Consider the following 14,409-nt stretch of genomic DNA (forward strand, 5'->3'; position numbering starts at 1 on the left):
CCAAGCACTAGTATGAACACACTGTTGAGGGCAGTTCTAGACCTACCCATGAACATATGTAATGTTTTACATCTTGCTTTCAGATATCTTTTTCTGAATGGAGGCCACACAGTGCACAAATAACTTCCATATCACAGTTAACAGCAGGGGGGAAGAACTAGAAAGTGCCCAGAAGGAAAACCCCTCTACTCTAACTAGGGAACATTTTTTAACTTGGATGTCTGAATTAAAAGCATGACATGTAGCAGTCTAAGCATTCCCAATAAGATGCACTCAGCAAGCACCGCTGACCAAAGACTGCAAGTGTTCAGAGCACAGTGGAAGGCTTTTAGGGATTCTTATCTGGACGTTCATGCAAAAACCTGCTGTTTACAGCTTGGTTTTTTTTGGTTTTAAGATCCTAAGAGAGTCCCTGCAACTGATCTGTTATGCTTGGCTATGCCAGATTCTCTTGTAGCAAGCAGGCCAAAGGAGGAAGAGAAAAATGTAGGCGTACAGCAAGAAATAAAAAGCACTAAAATGCAAATGAAAACAGGGGAGCAATGGCAGGAACTTCTCCACAAGGATTCAGCTAAATTCAGCTCAAGTGGTGAAGCAATCAAGTTCTCTTTTATTGGTCCAGTCTGAGGCACAGAAGTCTGAAGGTCCAGTGATAGATTTCAAGCCCAAGATCCCCCAGTTTTATAAAATAAGCCAACTCCTTTAAACCGTTGAGTCATAAGTCTAGTTTAGTTCTTCCTCTCACTTAACTTAGAAACTATCCAAAGCAACTCAAAAATATCCAAATGCAACATCGCCTTCCCAATATGACCATGTAATAGCTAACTTCCAAATGTTCTACTGAAAAACATTTCCTTTTGTTCCCAGGACACTTTTTCTTTCCTGTGCCACCATGCTACTGACAAGAGAATGTCTGTGCACAGCAAGAACGGAGTGCAAAACTTTCCAAAATACTGCCTCCGTTCAGCCCATATTGCCCAAGCACTACACTGGTATTACACAGAGCAGTTGAAAGGACTGGAGAGAGAATTCACCCTTCAAAGACTCCACAGAAACGGACCTACAAGTGGAGAGCTCAAATCACCCACTTCTACCCATGTGGTTCTTTGAAATCATTACAGTATGCTACCCATAACTTTCCATATCCTTTTCAAGTGTGCAAAAGGACTAACTACTGAAAACAGATTCAGAAGAATTAGGATGGACATCTGCCTTCTAATCACTGCCAAAATTAGATCATTTAGCAGTTTAACATAAGCAGGTTCAATACCAGATTTTAATACAAATACTTTCTCCCAGTTACGAATGCAAATTCCTTGGCCTAAGCAGGAAATACATACCTGCATTTATGAAAGGGAAGTAGATTTCCAGACACAAGATAGAGTGGTGGGTAAGGAGAGAATCAAACCCTTTATAGCTGTCAAGTACTCAGAAACAACATGACTGCAAAGTCAACTTTGTCTTCAAGTTAGATTCAAGAATCTTCATGAGTGTGTATTTTGGGGGTTTTTGTTTAAGTCAGTAGAAGACAAAAATATTTATCCTGTTTGAGCATGAATCTATGAAGTAAACAATGAAGTTGTGAATGTCATCTATTTAAAAATAAATAAAAAACATACCAAGAGCTGTCTTTTTAACTTCCGCACTACGAAAGGCATTATCCCAAAGCCACTGCTCAGGGTTTTGTTACCTTCAGTTGCAGCTTGGGCTGGAATTCTCGCACTAAATTCATGGAGGAGTCGTATATGTTGCTGCCAATTTTCACCCACTCTTTGAGGGGCACAGGGCGGAAATCTGTACAGTACAGCTCTGCATCTAACCATGAGGCCAGGAGCCCCAGGTTAGGGAGGGTAGCACTCATGCCTACTATCTGTATCCCACCAAAACCAGGACTGGTGCTCTTTCTGTGTCTGGAAGTGGTTAAAAAAAATGAAAGTTAGTGACAACACAGGCTACTGTTCTGGAAAATGAAATTCAGAAAAAACAGTTCAATTTACTTCCTTCCAGCCTCTCAAGTGCAAAGCTAATTTTTCAACTTCTGGACAAAGAAAGAAGCCATACTCTACTCTTAGAAAACACACCAGGTTATGCACTGATAACAAGATAATTCAGCTTTTAATCAATTTGAACCTAAACCTTTACCTTCTTCAGGTAGCCAGCAGCTATAAATTGACTGCATATTTGGAGAGACTGAAAACAAATACAAAGATCAACTAGTTCCTTGCCAGTAACAAAACCATGGAAATAAAGGAATGGCTCAATCTCCACTGCAATCTTTCTAATACTAAATACCTCAGTTAAAATACTTCTATTTGTTTCCATTTCAGGACAAATAATATTAGACTAATGCCTTCCTAGATCTGGGAACCAAAGCCCTAAGTACAACAAAGAAGCAAGTAGATTCTGTTCCTAAAAGGCTGAACAGCAGCTTTCACGAAAGACAGTGCGAAGTAATGGACTCCTAACAAACCTGAAAACATAAACTGTTAATTTAAATACCCAAATTAGTATTTTAATTCAGGATTTTACATCCACATAATAGGGGTTTTTAATGCTTCTAAGCTTGTGTTTGAAAAGTATTCATTTGCATTGCACTGAGCTACAAACTGAGACTTTCAAAAATGAAAAGATCTGACAAATCACTGTGAGCTCAGAAATAACCTGAATCTTCTTAGAAGACCCTGGTAATCCTGGCAAAGACAAGACAGAGAAAACAAGATTACCCAGAAGCTGTAGTATAAAAGGCCAGTTCACTGATGAGACAGAAATAAAGAAGTTGGGGAGAGGCAGACTCTCTATTATCCAAGCTCTTTAAACATTTGCTAGTAAAGCTTCACCATCAAGGTTACAAATTTTTTACCTCCAGACACTTTGGACCTTTTCCTCCCTAAAGCAACTTTTGACCTCCAAGGATTGAAAAAGTTCCAGCTCTACAACACGCTATTTGACTAAGGAGGAGAAAAATCTGCTGCAGAATTTTGGCTGAGTCTGGAAAATCCTCGTGGAGAAGCATGGACACCCACACAGGCAATGGCCATCTGAGAACATTTTCTTGCTGTGAAGACACAGCTTGTACTTCAGTGGGACAGGCACTGATCATTCTGATGACTGGCCAGACTGGCCAAGGTTTAAAGACTTTACATAAGCTCATTAAGTAACAGAGAGAAAAAAAAACCCAAACATAGACTTAGAAGGACACTTGAGAGAAAATGTGGTGTTCAGCTCCAAGAATCCAGTGGATTCCAAAATAAAAATAGCAGCCACTTCCTTCATGTCAGGAAGTGGTACAGGGTACCACTGTCACCTTGATCCTGAGAGAGGGATGGAGAATCTGGGCCCTAGCAAGCCTGCATGGTGAAGGCTGAAACACTGTGTCTTTCCAGGAATATTCCTCGATGTACCTGTACTTTTTATCCCTGGCAAGTGTTTTCTCCTTCCTGCTTCCTCCATGCAAGGGAGTAAAGCAGAGGGTGGGCCTGCACCTGTGCTGCAGCTACCTGATAAACCAAGAGAAAAAGAGTGGCAAAGTCACTCACACTGCTCCAAAGCATACTGGCTTCAGGATTTATGGGGAGAACATGAGAAGTCAGATGTGATTAGACCAAGAACACTGCTGGATCCTGGAAATCACAATGGGAAATACTGGGTGAAATGTCCAGCTGAGAGACAGTGTAGAAATGGCAGCTTCCCCAGAACTGTGCAGATGGTTTCTGCTTAGCCCAGCACTGGTACAACTCACAAGACAAGAAGCAGCAGAGAAAACTGGCAAAATCTGACTTTTTGTGCTAAGGAAACAGTTGATTTTGACTCTTCTCTCAGCACCACCAATAAAGATTAAGAAGGTTACACCACCTCCTCCATTTCCTTTTTCCTATATTTGGGCACTTTGGAGCAGCTGGACATTTTGGTGCTGAGGATCTAGATACAGAATTCTTAAAAGCTTCTAGAGGTCTTCCCAAACATCTTATCTATTCCCCAGCATCAAATCAACTGTGCTAAAGGCCAGAAAACATGCAACCACTATCACATGTTATAAGCAGAAGGAGAGTTCACCCTGAGGAGTGCTAACTAAGCAGACTCCTGACATACCCCCTAAGCCTCCTGATCAATTCACCATGCACAAGTTAACAGCATGCCCACTCTTCCACCACACCAGAACACTCCAGTAGGATAATTATACCATTCCATGAAGCACTGAAAAATGAGGCTTCCATGAAGCACTGAAAAAGAATCTGCTAGCAAAACTGTTTTTAAAAAATCCAAAGTTAAAAAAAAAAAAAATAACTAGGCTGAAGAACTAAATGAAAGCTTCAGCCTTACTTATTTTCCTGAGAGGATAAATCCCATGGTAGCACACGAATTGAAAACCATGAGGAAAAGAGGGTTTAACTACAATGGCAGGACCCCGAAAAGTGCTATGATGAGATCTTAATAAAATAGTCCAGGTCATCGCTCTCATAAAAACCTTGGAGCTAACCCAAATTTCCATTCACACAGAGAACAAATATTTAGAGTCATCAATTATTTAGCATTAAAAGACAAGCATCTCAGTCTACTCACGTTTTCGTTACCTTCTCTGTAACGTATCTCACTTTGGTCAGGAGGAGTTCCAGCAGATATCCTCGATGAGAGTCTCCCAGCATGTGCAACTCATCCACAACCACCACTCCTGAAAAAGAAAAGCACTCAGGTCATGTTTGACAAACGTCCAAACTAAGAGCAAATAGCCTCAATCCTTTCACATTCCACATGATGAACTGAAATTTACATTCATAAATCCATCTATGCTTACCAACATGACAATGGCTTCCTGCTTGTCACTGAGAGAGACAAATCATGACCGATGTCATGACATTTCACACGCAGCACAATCACACATACACACACAAAATCAGCTTTTAAAAATTAAAAATAAACAGGCTGTTAGTCTAGACACTACACAAAACAGTATTGCAGCATCTATAACTTCCTTGCAAGTAAAAACCCTCAGGCTTCAGAGTATCTGGAAAGGAAAATTCCAGCACTCAAATGAGCTAGTCAAAAATTTTGTTGACATACTGTCTTAGTTAAAAACATCATTTTTTACTAATGCAGTAATGTCAGAAAAAAACCAAGAGCAGATGTAATTACACTGGCAGAGTCTGCTTCCTATTAAATTGCTCTTCATTAACCAAACCTGAACAGGCTCTACCATTTAGCTTTGGCTTTCTAATGAAAAAAAAAAAACCCTTATGTCACAGTTTTGCTGCCCTCCTACCTCCTGCAAAGGACTTTTGAGTCTATTAACCACCTCCATCAAATTTTTAAGGTGTGTAGAAATATCTAAAAGAATCATGTCTAAAAAGGCTTCTCAATATCAGCAGCTGGAGACAACAGACCAGACTAGGATGTTCCCTGAGGAGAAGACACAGAGCCACTACTACTCAGGCACCCAGTGCACCTCCTGCACACATCCCAGCAGTAAGTATATACCCTTTCTGGCCAGCTGACAGGGTCTCAGGGATATGGAGTAGGATAAAGGAAGGTTAAACAAAAAAAGTAGGGCACAGAGGACACCATGCTTCATTAGCTCTGCTGCTGTGGAGGTTTTTTTTACTCTTTGGTGCAGCTATGTAATATCTTTCTGGTACGGCTAAAATAGCAGGAGCTTAAGGGCAAATGTGACCTTATATTATCTGTCTCAATGCTATTTTTCTTTCTCTTTTTTTCTCTCCTTCCTACATATGTTCCTTCTCTCTCCGTCTGTTTTCTCCCTCCTTCTCTTTCAAGCCACTTAAGTTAGAAAAGAGTGCTGCACTGCCTCATCAGCCTCTTTTACAAACTCCCACCCATCCAGCTCCTCTGTCTTCCTGTACTTCCTCTATTCTGTGCTTGCTTGTAAAAAAAAGGCAATTCATTGGTCACCAAATACATTTTTGTTCAGCTACCAGAAAAAGCTCCTTCTTCTTCCCCATACAACAATCTGTCTGAATTCTTCCAGAGCCGAGACAGGACAGTTTAATCAGATACCTACCAAAGTAAAATCCGTACAAGTCACTTCAGACCTTCATCATACTACATAGGTACTGAAAATGAGGCTAGACTCAGTCTGCTATTTCTGTCTACAAATTAGGTATGTGCCTAGAAGACAGCTGAAAAAAACCTACTAAAAAGTACCTGAGAGTTACCAGCCATGTTAAATGTAGAATAACTAGGTTGTTTGAATTCCTCATCCTGTTTAAAATTAAAAAGTTCTAAATGACAAGCAGGGAGGACTTCATTTTTTTAAAATATAATTAAACTAGTAACATTTTAATTTCAAGTTTAAATTAAGAAACAAATATCACAACACCACATTACAAGTCCAGTCCCAGCTGACACACTGAGACAGCAGCAGAGTCTTCTCTAATCATTTTCCTGTATGTTTCTTTAGCATCGGTGTCAAGAGGCTGAACAACAGAAATATCATCTCCTGTGTACCTGGATGTTCTAAACTGAGACGTTATATAATAATTAGCAACATAACATTGCTTTTAACTGCTTCATACAGCAAAGAGAGCTCTGGCAGAGGAGTTGAGTTTCTCTCAACGATTTCCAAAGGCAACGTGAGCTATCAGCATGGGGTTGACATCAACAAAAGGAACAGCTCAAGCTTGAGATGGAATCCAGCCAGGATTGCAGTCATCTCCCAATAGCTCATCTCAAAAGATAAAACACCCTTGTTACAAACTGGTCTAAATTTAGAATTAATTAGAAGACAAGGTACAATCTTGCAGACAAGCTTGCTTTGGGTGACAGCTAAACTGGCGTTTTCAGTTCATACCCATATTTTACAGCTTTTATGAAAATTTACCTCCAAAAAGAAAACTTGTCCATTTCTTACATAAAGATGACTTCTTAAAATCAAGTTTAATTTAAAAATTAATGTGAGAAAAGCATATAAAGATATAAAGAAAAAAAAAAAAAGCTTCTTACCCTTATTTCTGTTATATGGCCATATTGGGGCATAAGGGAAATGGAGGTTTACAGCAGAGGTATTTTCAAATGGTGAAAGAAAAACATGATGCTTTAAGGAGGTATTGGTATTGAGAACACATATTCAAACTCAAATCTTGTAGTCACTTGGCTGCTTATATTTAAATGACTCTTTTCAAGTACATTCATCTTCGAAAGCACAACATGTAAGGATGAAATGGAGGTTCCAACCAGAGGGAGTTGGTGTATCTCTACCTTCTGAAAGATGATACCATTAAACAGTAGATTTTAATATACTGAGTGTGCTTCCAAGGCACACAAGCCAACATAAAGTCACTTGTCCTGACTCCACTGCCTGCCTTGTGCTGCCAGTACAGCTTGTACGGTGTCGTGACACAGGATCAAACTAACCCTAGTTTAAACAAGGAAAAAAACCTTAAACCAAGTAGCCATGCATTGAAATAAATAACAGGTTTTCTTCCAAGTGAAGGGATGAAGATATACATTCAAGAATCAAGCTGGACTGCTGGAGCCTTCATTTGAATGAGCTTAAAATGCTGCACAACAGTCACCCACTCATCTTCCAGCCCACTGACAGTCTCTAAAGCATTCATGGTGATTCAGCCCCTATAGATCCAGGTTTGAACGTGTTATCCCATGATCTCACACTCTGAAAAAATCTGCAAGGTTTTATTTCCCATTTTCTCTCTAAAAAGCTCTTCTGGTAAACAATGCAGCAGATTATTATGATATCAGATGCACACAGAACAGCAGTTTCAAAGGTGGAGGTCTCAGAGCAGTTCGATCCTCATCTATTTTTGCAATTTTTATATTCTTAAAATAGCAACCAGCTATGTTACAGGACAGAGTGAAGATGGGAAGGATCACTGTATAAAACATAGCTGGATATAGCTTTCTTGAGCAGAGAAAAAAGAGAATAACAAACTTTTGATTGGACTAGGAAAGCACGTCTCTCTCCAAGTGTAGACAGAAACATTATGCTTCTTCAGGTTTTATCTCATCCCCAATACTTAATGAATACTTTCATTATCTAGTGGCCATCAGGGCCACAGTGACCCAGAAGTCAATGTTACAAGGACAGAAGGGTTTTGAGCAAACAAGACAGAAATTAATGGTACAGCCCTCCAAGTCACCATGCCTACCCAGAGGAGCACTATGTATTTATTCTGCTTATCTGGATCCAGATGAGCACAGAATGTCATTCCTTCTCTTCCTCAAGCTAAATGAAGATAGATCTTAGATTCCACAATCTCTGTCTAAAACAAATGAACATAATACATTCCTGAACTCAAACATATCGCAGAACTTTAATTCAGTTTTATGAATTAGAGAAGAGTTCCTTGCTATGGGAATTATTGTTAAATGCAGCTTACCCTCCATTTGAGACAAACTAAAGCCTGCAGCTTCTACCTACTCATCCCAGTTGCTGAGCTACATGGAACAGTGCTGACTGTCCTCCTAAATCCAAATAAGAGGTTCTCTGGAAGAAGAAAATTACTGCATATTCCTATATGGTACATCTGTCACATACAGGACTCAGAAAATTCGAAGTATCCCATGATTTCACATGTACTCAGAATATGTAAACCCTACAATGGTCAAGCTGTAGTATTTTACCCAGTGAGTCCATTTTTTTTTCTTCTATGAGCCTATTGATAAGTCCATTGGCTTTCTCAATGGTGCAGACAGCAACATCCAGAGCAGAGAAACGTCCAGCAGGAGCCATGCTTCCCATGTAGCCTTCAACTCTCACATCCACCTCCTGAAACAGGGCCTGTTTTCCAAGGATACAGGACATCGTGCCAAGGTTACAACTCTGAATTTCGACCCATGCCTGCTGGAATCACATAAAAGCCTGCACTCTCCATCTACAATTTCTAGTACTTTTAATGCAAACTAATCAGATTAAGGCCATACCTCAGCCAGTTAGTGACACTTCTTTTTCCCACTGTCATTTTTTATTTCCAAAGCAGAAGCCACAGAGTACTCGTTGCAAGACAGTGTACATAACTGAATAAAAGATGAGGACTACTGCTTTGTGTAAGAATTAATATTAAAAATATTAGGGAACACACAGTGCAACAGTTCATAATATCAGTGGCTTATGTACAAAGACACCTTCCCTTGAGAAATCCTGGGCAAAAGCCAAACGTGGAACTCCAAACACAGTGATGACACACCTCACACTGAAAGCCAAGAAACAGTAACTTCTTCTCTTCCAGGTCTCCCTAGTGCAGTGCCAAAACTTTGACACATCCCACACTGTGTTAACAAAAGATACAAATATTTGGACCTCACAGGTAGGTCACCCTTTGAGTTCAAGTATGTGCAGCTATGGCCAAACCTCATGCCAGGAGTAGAAGAACAGGGCACTGATAATACTCCAGTTTTACAAGATTAAAGCAAAAATGCACATCTCTGTTATCAATCACTACAAAGTAGCTTTTGCACTTAGATTGTAGGATTTCCTAGCAATTTATAAAGTTAAGATACCATCTCAGTTAATGAGCACCCAAACTGTCTTAACTGCTAGAAACTATAACAAAAATGCCCGCTGGGTTTGGATTTGGTTTTAGTCATTGTCATTACCTAATGGCAACAATGTTTGATATGGAAGTCTTTCAAGAAAAAATATTTATGTCTTGAAGAGTGTTCCCACAGTAATTTTATTTTTTAAACAGCTGGGGCGAAGAAGCCAAGACATAATCATATTCTGGCAGAAAAAAAAAATAGCAATGTCAAAGTGAAATCAAATGCACAAAATTGTGGTGGAATACCCCAAGGAAAGCTAAAATACACTTTTATCCTTAAGATAACATTTACACCTTCCCTTTGTACTTTTTCTAAACGATCATTCATTAGAAATGTCATTTAAATTTTGTATATTATCAAATCAGTGAATAAATGCAAGTAACAATGCCTTAAAATTCAAAGCTGAAATAAAATGTTTTAATTGATTCCATTAATTTTTTTCTAAGTTTATCTTTTTGGCTAAAAGTTTCATTTTTTTATCTCCAACTTAGAGTAAATTTTAAATTATCTATAGCTTCTTTTTGAAAAAAACTCAGCAATTTTTTAACCTCCAAAATCCATGCTTTTGCATGTCTGTTTAAAAAATGTGACCCAATAACTACCACCCATAAATTTACTTACCTGCAGGTAACATTTCTTCTCCTTGGCCACAGAGACAAAGGGAAGGATGAGAAGAGCTTTCTTACGAGTCTCCAGGACTCGCTTCAAAATAAGCAATTCCGCCACAAGAGTCTTTCCAGCACTGGTAGGAGCTTGAAAGGAAGGGGAAGGGGGGGAAGAGTTTAATTCATTTTTAAAGTTTAAAAAATAAATCCAAGGAACAAGCATCACAAATCTAGCATAGAAAGCAGTTACTGGAGAACTTGGAGTGGGACTCTTCAGTTGATGTCTCCCACCCACAACCACATTTGCAGTCACCTCTATAGAGAGTCAAGAAGACTAAAAATCACCCGCCTCTCTTCTAAGTCCTTCATTCTTCATCCTCTCAGTGCTGCTCTAGAACCTTTTTCCCATGAAGGGTAGACACCAAATTGTCATTTCCTACAGATTTCTAGTCCACCAGTCCTACTTCTCCTTCTGCATTACTTCCCCTTCTGCACACACACCCCACACACAATATGTGATGAGAAACGATAAATGGACTGGAAAAAACCTAATAGCAAATAATATTCTCGGAAGTATGTATATCTTCAGTTGTTGTTATCTCTCAGTTCCTAGTTGACAGTCTGTAATAAAAAAGAGTGACCATTAGCTGACTCCTAATCTTCAATTTCTAAAGGAACTTTAACAGAGAAAATGGGGCAAAACGTCTCTCAGCAATCTGGAAAGGAGACCATTAAGTCAAGTTTGAGGTACAGCAATGGGACAGATCTTAAGATGTCTCCAGAAGAGGATCCTGACCTTCCTAGCTGCCAGATCCAAATGTTTCAGCACCAACAACTCCTTGTAAATGGCAGTGGAAAAGTTAGGGGGGGGCTGGTTTTGTCAGATGTTCGCATACCTGAGTAAACGAGGTTCTTCCCTTCCAGAACTTGTCCAAGCATCAGGCATTCTGCTTGCCATTCAAACATCTGCACTACTCCCAGACTGTGGTATTTCTCCAGAACCGCTTTGGGAAGACCCCAGCTTGCAAGGAGCAACTTGTCTGCTTGGTCTTCAGGAACATTTACCTGCTGATATTGCCCTTTAGAAGATGAAAATAAAAATCAAATTTAAAAAGTTTTTTTTAATCTTTGCAGCTGAGGTCATTTAGGTTATACACCTAAATGTCAAACTTCTCTCCAAACTCCTGTATTACAAGAAAAGGCAATAAACTATCTGCCCTATATTTTTCAATATTTTGTGTGGATGGTTCACCATTTTTCTTCTCTCTTGACATCTTTTTTTTGAAATTTTCCTCCTGTAAGATTTTCCACATTCAATTAACTCCTCCACCAAACTCTTGCCCTGGTATTTGCTTTTGAGACAGAGTAGCCATTACCAAGTACATAGTCAAAGAGAGCTTCAGCACTGATTAATGTAACAGCATTGCAATGTATTTGCCATCTTGTTCTTACCCACACCATTTCCCTTTTAAGTTACTGCTACTGAGATTTCAGTAATTCTCACTGATTACAGAACTGCCCAGTGTTTTTTGTTTTACAGATGAATGAAAACCACAACCTAAAGCAAACAAGCAGCTCAAGCTACTCTGTAGAATGTGTCATATTTCAGTTTGTTAACAGTGGCTAGTATCTTCACAACACTGCCGGTTCCTCTAGCTTAATTAAGTTCCTTGTTGATTATTTCTTGTCTTAGTAACCCTAAACAACTTTGTGCTGACTACAGACACTGCCTCCTCCTTCTCCTCCCTTCCAAATCATTAAGAAAACTCGAGCTTTTAGTACCATTCAGGTTTCTGATCCACAGGAATGCCCCCCCTATCACCCATAAATACACAGGTCCCATAAAAGCATTTTGTGAAAGACCTTGTCAAATTGAGATGAAAACCAAGTAATTGTGTGTACTGCCTCTACTGTACCCATTTTTCTACTGGTACATTCAAAAAATTCTAAAAGAAATTTTCCACCATTGTTGACAGCATAAGGGCTGGTTAGATTAATAATACCAGCCTGCATAAGCAGTCAGCATTTTTTCTCTCATCACACTAAAAAATTCAACTGCTGCCTTGAGATTAATCCCAACCTGGGCTGTCACTGCTGCATGATCAGTCTCCTCTACATAGCTTTGCTTCACTTTGTATAATCAAAGTACCATAAAATGCTAAACAAAAAATTACGCACCATTGGGAAAGAACAGAAATATGCTGCAAAGCAGAACAGACTTCCCAAGGGGAATACAGAGGAGACCAGAATTGTCTATCCTAAACTGTGACTGTGATAGGTTGACCCTGACTGGACACCAGGTGCTACCCAAAGCTACCCAAAGTCATTCCCCTCCTTAACAGGACAGGAAAGACAAAATACAATTAAAGGTTCATGAGTGAAGAAAAGGACAGGGAAAGACCACCCACAAATTACCATCACAGGCAAAACACTTGACTTGGGGAAAATTAATTTATTACTAATCAAATCAGAGTAGGAAAATGAGAAATAAAGCAAAATCTTAAAAACACCTACCCCCTACTCCTCCCTTCTTTTCGGGCTCAACTGTATTCCCAAATTTCTCTACTTCCTTCCCCCCAGCAGCACAAGGGGACAAAGAATGGGAGTTGCAGTCAGTTCATCACACATTGTCTCTGCCACTCTTTCCTCCTCAGAGGAGAGCTCCTCACATTCCTCCCCTGCTCCAGTGTGGGGTCCCTCTGACAGGAGACAGTCCCCCACGAACTTCTCCAACATGAGTCCTTCCCACAGGCCAAAGTTCTTCACAAACTGCTCTGGGTCATGTCCCCCACGTGGTTACAAGTCCTGCCAGCAAACCTGCTCCAGCGTGGGCTCCTCTCTCCACAGGTCCTGCCAGGAGCTGGCTTCAGTGTGGGCTTCCCACAGGGCCAGCCACAGCCTCCTTTGGGCATCCACCTGTTCCAGCATGGGTTCCTCCATGGGCTGCAGGTGGATCTCTGCTCCACCATGGACCTCAATGGGCTACAGGTGGATAACACCCTGCCTCACCATGGCCTTCACCACAAGCTGCAGTGAATCTCTGCTCCGGGCCTCAAGGACCTTCTCCTACTACTTCTTCACTGACCTTGGTGTCTGCAGGCTGTTTCCATCACATATTCTCACTCCTCCAGCTGCAGATGCCATTGCACAGGCGTTTTTTCCCCTTCTTAAATACATTGTCCCAGAGGTGCTCCTGCCATTGCTGATGGCCTTGGCCGGTGGCAGGCCTCTCTTGGATCTAGCTGGCATTGGCTCTGTCCAACACAGGGTAAACTTCTGGTGGCTTCTCTGAGAAGCCACCAGAAGCTTACAGTCCCCTCCTTACCATGCAAATCAAATACAGGGACTAATATGGCAGAAGTAGGATTCAGAAACATAAAAAACCCTATGTGATGGGACCTCAAGCTTTTTCCCTAGTGTTAAAACCAACAAATTTCATGTAAAAGATGGAATGAGCAAAGGATTACATGATTCGGCTGTTTAAAGAATATGTTTAGATTAGAACTGAACATGTGTTTGGAAACTTGTGGCTTAGAGATCCATGTACAGAAGTATACCTGTGACACTAACATTTTTTTTAATTTACTAAAACAATACTAAGAAACAGTCGAAATTAGGAAGGTATAAATTGTTGTTCAATATCTTTAGGTACTAGATTTCTCAGAAAGAAAACCGTTCCAGAGTGTGGGGCCAGGTAAACACAAGAGTGCTGCTTACTGAATTGTCTTTGGGGAGCTGACTGTGGAAATGTATACGTTGCCTTGCTCTATGCCATTTGCAGAAATTGACAAAACTGCATCTTGCAGAGCGTAGTCCTATCAGTGAGAAGATGTGACATGACTGGAGAAGATACCGAGAGATGTAAACGCTTTAAGAAGTTACAGAAAAATCACCAAAGAGATGAAACCACAAGACGCTTTGTAAATATCTTCATTTAAGATGTCGTATACAATCTCGATACTGTATACATCTTGATTTCTCTCCTGATTCAAGAGCACAATAAGCTGGTAAAATGTTTATATGGCATTTAGAAGCATCACTTTAAGTGGCTCTGTCTGGCAGCAGGAGCACTTGATATGACACCTTTGCCACAAGATGTTTATACAAAATACTGTATATTGCATACAGAAATATATCGTGTATACTTTTTCTGTATTCTGTATGTATTTTTGATCAATTTCACAACGGAGGTAAACAAACCTTGCCTGGTCTACCAAGGAGAACGGACTATACCGATTGTTGTATTATGGCAGCACCTAGAGGCCAAGCCAAGAATAAGGCGCACTGTTACACGACA

The 14,409-nt window shown here is 40.1% G+C and overlaps 1 protein-coding gene across 1 annotated transcript in view; it reads right to left on the reverse strand.

The window, feature by feature from the left end:
- Window positions 1–13,052, reverse strand: part of POLQ (DNA polymerase theta) — a 50,237-nt gene extending 37,185 nt beyond the window's left edge. Inside the window, 7 exon segments of the mRNA XM_066206905.1 lie at window positions 1,691–1,910; window positions 4,561–4,669; window positions 8,593–8,749; window positions 10,129–10,259; window positions 11,009–11,191; window positions 12,627–12,699; window positions 12,930–13,052. Coding sequence (XP_066063002.1) covers window positions 1,691–1,910; window positions 4,561–4,669; window positions 8,593–8,749; window positions 10,129–10,259; window positions 11,009–11,191; window positions 12,627–12,699; window positions 12,930–13,052 — 996 coding nt within the window.
- Between the last annotated feature and the right edge of the window lie 1,357 nt (window positions 13,053–14,409).

Source organism: Chamaea fasciata, unplaced genomic scaffold (assembly GCF_029207755.1).
Source record: "Chamaea fasciata isolate MVZ Bird 193981 ecotype frontalis unplaced genomic scaffold, bChaFas1.0.hap1 SCAF_2, whole genome shotgun sequence".
In the NCBI taxonomy this organism is placed as follows: Eukaryota; Metazoa; Chordata; class Aves; order Passeriformes; family Sylviidae; genus Chamaea; species Chamaea fasciata.